We start from the raw sequence: 4522 nt of genomic DNA, 5'->3' as shown, positions 1-4522 counted from the left end.
GTGATCCGCCCGTCTCGGCCTCCCAAAGTGCTGGGATTACAGGCTTGAGCCACCGCGCCTGGCCACGCATTTATTTATTTATGTATGTATATGTATGTATTGAGACACAGTTTTACTCTTCTTGCCCAGGCTGGAGTGCCATGGCATGATCTCTGCTCACTGCAACCTCCGTCTCCCAGGTTCAAGCAATTCTGCCTCAGCCTCCCGAGCAGCTGGGATTACAGGCATGCTCCACCACACCCAGCTAATTTATTTTTAGTAGAGACAAGGTTTCTTCATGTTGGTCAGGCTGGTCTTGAACTCCTAACCTCAGGTGATCTGCCTGCCTCGGCCTCCCAAAGGGCTGGGATGACAAGCGTGAGCCACCACGCCCGGCCAACACAAGGCATTTTGTTGTTCTGGTTTTCCCTATAGATAACTGATTACATCCTCTCTCCCTTCCCTCCTCACCAAAGATAACGAGAATAGGTACAGGCTTATATTGAAGACGAAGTTCCGGGAGATGTGGCAGAGCTGGCCTGGAGACCGCAAAGAGGTCCGTGTTATGGCTGAAAGATACAGGATGTTGATCCCATTCAGCAACCCCAGGATGCTTCCCGGGCCCTTCTCACACACGGTGGTGCTGCACAGTCCTGCAGGCCTTGGGAAAACCACGCTGGCCAATAAACTCATGCTGGACTGGACAGAGGACAACCTCATCCAGAAATTCAAATATGCATTCTACCTCAGCTGCAGGGAGCTCAACCGCCTGGGCCCGTGCAGTTTTGCAGAGATGGTCTTCAGGGACTGGCCTGAATGGCAGGATGACATTCCACACATCCTAGCCCAAGCACAGAAAATCTTGTTCGTGATTGACGGTTTTGATGAGCTGGGAGCCCCACCTGGGGCCCTGATCCAGGACCTCTGCGGGGACTGGGAGCAGCAGAAGCCGGTGCCGGTCCTCCTGGGGAGTTTACTGAAGAGGAAGATGTTACCCAAGGCTGCCCTGCTGGTCACCACGCGGCCCAGCGCCCTGAGGGACCTCCGGTTCCTGGCAGAGCAACCAATCTACATAAGGGTAGAGGGGTTCCTGGAGGAGGACAGGAGGGCCTATTTCCTGAGACACTTTGGAGACGAGGACCAAGCCATGCGTGCCTTTGAGCTGATGAGGAGCAACGCGGCCCTGTTCCAGCTGGGCTCGGCGCCCGCGGTGTGCTGGATCGTGTGCACGACTCTGAAGCTGCAGATGGAGAAGGGGGAGGACCCGGCCCCCACCTGCCTCACCAGCACGGGGCTGTTCCTGCGCTTCCTCTGCAGCCAGTTCCCGCAGGGCGCACAGCTCCAGGGTGCACTGCGGGCGCTGAGCCACCTGGCCGCGCAGGGTTTGTGGGCACAGATGTCCGTGCTCCACGGAGAGGACCTGGAAAGGGTTGGGGTGCAGGAGTCCGACCTCCGCCCGTTCCTGGACAGAGACATCCTCCGCCAGGACAGAGTCTCCAAAGGCTGCTACTCCTTCATCCACCTCAGCTTCCAGCAGTTTCTCACTGCGCTGTTCTATGCCCTGGAGAAGGAGGAGGAGGAGGACAGGGACGGCCATGCCTGGGACATTGGGGACGTGCAGAAGATGCTTACCAGAGAAGAAAGACTCAGGAACCCCGACCTGATCCAGGCAGGACGCTTCTTCTTCGGCCTGGCTAATGAGAAGAGAGCCAAGGAGTTGGAGGCCACCTTTGGCTGCCAGATGTCACCGGAGATCAAACAGGAATTGCTGCGATGCGACGTAAGTCGTAAGAATGGACATTCCATGGTGGCAGACCTGAAGGAGCTCCTCTGCTGTCTGTACGAGTCTCAGGAGGACGAGCTGGTGAAGGAGGTGATGGCTCAGTTCAAAGAAATAACCCTGCACTTAAATGCAGTAGACATTGCGCCATCTTCATTCTGCGTCAAGCACTGTCGAAACTTGCAGAAAATGTCACTGCAGGTGATAAAGGAGACGCTCCCGGAGAATGTCGCTGCGTCTGAATCCAACGCTGAGGCTGAGAGGTAGGAACCGTTCACTCGACTGGTCGTTTAGCCTCATCCCATGCGCCCTTAGGAAGAGGCCAGAGCCTCCTATGCACTGTGGCTTAGGGCCAGGAATTCCCTCTTTTTGGACTCTTTTTTTTTTTAATTTGAGACAGAGTCTTGCTCTGTCACCCAGGCTGGAGTGCAGTGGCACGATCTTGGCTCACTGCAACCTCTGCCTCCCGGGTTCAAGCGATTCTCCTGCCTCAGCCTCCTGAGTAGCTGGGACTACAGGTACCTGTCACCATGCACGGCTAGTTTTTGTATTTTTAGTAGAGACAGAGTCTCGCCATGTTGGCCAGTCTGGTCTTGAACTCCTCCTGACCTCAGGTGATCCACTTGCCTCAGCCTCCCAAAGTGGGATTACAGGCATGATTCACTGTGCCTGGCCCAAATATATGGATATTTTTAAGACAGGGTCTTGCTCTGTTGCTCAGGTTGGAGTACAATGGTGCAATCATAGCTGACTGCAGCTTCAAACTTCTGGGCTCAAGTGATGCTCCTGAGTACCTGGGATGACCGGTATTAGGTGTGCACCATCGTGCTCAGCTAACTTAAGTGACTTTTTTTGTTTGTTTGTTTTTGAAAGAGAATCTCACTATGTTGCCCAGGCTGGTCTTGAACTCTCAAAGCACTGGGATCACAGGCATGAGGTACCATACACCCTGCCTAAATATTTCTTATTGACCTGTATATTCACAATCTTTTTCTTTTTTTTTGAGACAGCGTGTCACTCTTTTGCCCAGGTTGGAGTGAAGTGGCTCGATCTCAGCTCACTGCAACCTCCACCCCACCAGTTTCAGTGATTCTCCTGCTTCAGCCTCATAAGTAGCTGGGATTACCTCCACCCACAACCACGCCCGGCTAGTTTTTGTACTTTTAGTAGAGACAAGGTTTCACCATGTTGGCCAAGCTGGTCTCGAACTCCTGACCTCAGATGATCCAACCGCCTCAGCCTCACAAAGCACTAGGATTACAGGCGTGAACCACCGTGCCCCGCCTCTATTCTTTTATCAATGATGTGCTTAGCATTTTAACTTATTTTTACCCTCTGTTGGATTTTTGTGTGACAATAGGTTCTTTCTCCTGTGATACGTCTTGGGTGTTGAGTTGTCTGATGTCTTGGGTGTTGAGTTGTCTGATGTCTTGGGTGTTGAGTTGTCTGATGGTGGTGCCAAATGATTAAATGGTCCAGCTTTCAGTTATACTTATTTATACTTATTTGTTAGGGGTATATGCCCAGAGAAACCCTAAATACTTCAGCCATGATGGACTTACATTGATGTAATCCCCTTCTCTTCCCTGTAGATCCCAGGATGATCAGGACATGCTCCCTTTCTGGACGGACCTTTGTTCCATATTTGGCTCAAATAAGGATCTGATGGGTCTGGAAATCAATAATAGCTTTCTGAGTGCCTCCCTAGTAAAGATCCTGTGTGAACAGATAGCCTCTGACAACTGTCATCTCCAGAGAGTGGTGTAAGTAGACACTAATTCATGAACTAAAATCCTTAGGGTGTGAAAATGTTACAATTTTAATATTGGAACAATATTCAAATTCCTGTCATAGACTCTTTTTTGAGATGGAGTCTTGCTTGACGCCCAGGCTGGAGTGCTGGAGTGAGGTGGCGCGATCTCGGCTCACTGCAAGCTCTGCCTCCCGGGTTCACTCCATTTTCCTGGTTCAGCCTCCCGAGTAGCTGGGACTACAGGCGTCCACCACCACGCCCGGCTAATTTTGTGTGTGTGTGGTTTTTTTTTGGTTTTCTTTTTTTTTTTTTTTTTTTTGAGAAGGAGTCCAGAGTAGCTGGGATTACAGGCATGCGCCACCACGCCCAGCTAATTTTGTATTTTTAGTAGAGATGGTGTTTCTCCATGTTGGTCAGGCTGGTCTCCAACTCCCAACCTCAGGTGATCCATCCGCCTCGGTCTCCCAAAGTGCATGAGCCACGGCAGTCAGCGTTTTTTTGAGACGGAGTCTCTCTCTATTGCCCAGGATGGAGTGCAATGTCTGACCTCAGCTCACTGCAACTTCTGCCTCCCAGTTTCAAGCAATTCTCCCACCTCAGCCTCCCGAGTAGCTGGGATTACAGGCACCCACCATCATGTCTGGCTAGTTGTTGTAGAGATGGGGTTTCACCATGTTGGCCAGGCTGGTCTTGAACTCCTGACCTCAGGTGATCCACCCACCTTGGCCTCCCAAAGTTGAGATTACAGGCATGAGCCACCGTGCCTGGCCCACAGTTTTTGGGTTTTTTTATTTTTATTTTATTTTATTTATTTATTTATTTTTTGAGACGGACTCTCGCTCTGTCACCCAGGCTGGAGTGCAGTGGCCAGATCTCAGCTCACTGCAAACTCCGCCTCCCGGGTTTACGCCATTCTCCTGCCTCAGCCTCCCGAGTAGCTGGGACTACAGGCGCCCGCCACCTCGCCCGGCTAGTTTTTTGTATTTTTTTAGTAGAGACGGGGTTTCACC

The 4522-nt window shown here is 51.6% G+C and overlaps 1 protein-coding gene across 1 annotated transcript in view; it reads left to right on the top strand.

The window, feature by feature from the left end:
• Window positions 1-4522, top strand: part of NLRP2 (NLR family pyrin domain containing 2) — a 28520-nt gene that overhangs the window by 11529 nt on the left and 12469 nt on the right. Inside the window, exons 4-5 of the mRNA XM_017892527.1 lie at window positions 456-2022; window positions 3352-3522. Of these exons, the coding sequence (XP_017748016.1) occupies window positions 456-2022; window positions 3352-3522 (1738 nt within the window). The remainder of the gene's footprint in view (window positions 1-455; window positions 2023-3351; window positions 3523-4522) is intronic.

This window comes from Rhinopithecus bieti, unplaced genomic scaffold (assembly GCF_001698545.2).
Source record: "Rhinopithecus bieti isolate Rb0 unplaced genomic scaffold, ASM169854v2 scaffold_22436, whole genome shotgun sequence".
NCBI lineage: Eukaryota > Metazoa > Chordata > Mammalia > Primates > Cercopithecidae > Rhinopithecus > Rhinopithecus bieti.
Note: the sequence above shows the minus strand (reverse complement) of the source record. Positions and strands in the feature narration are given on the sequence as shown.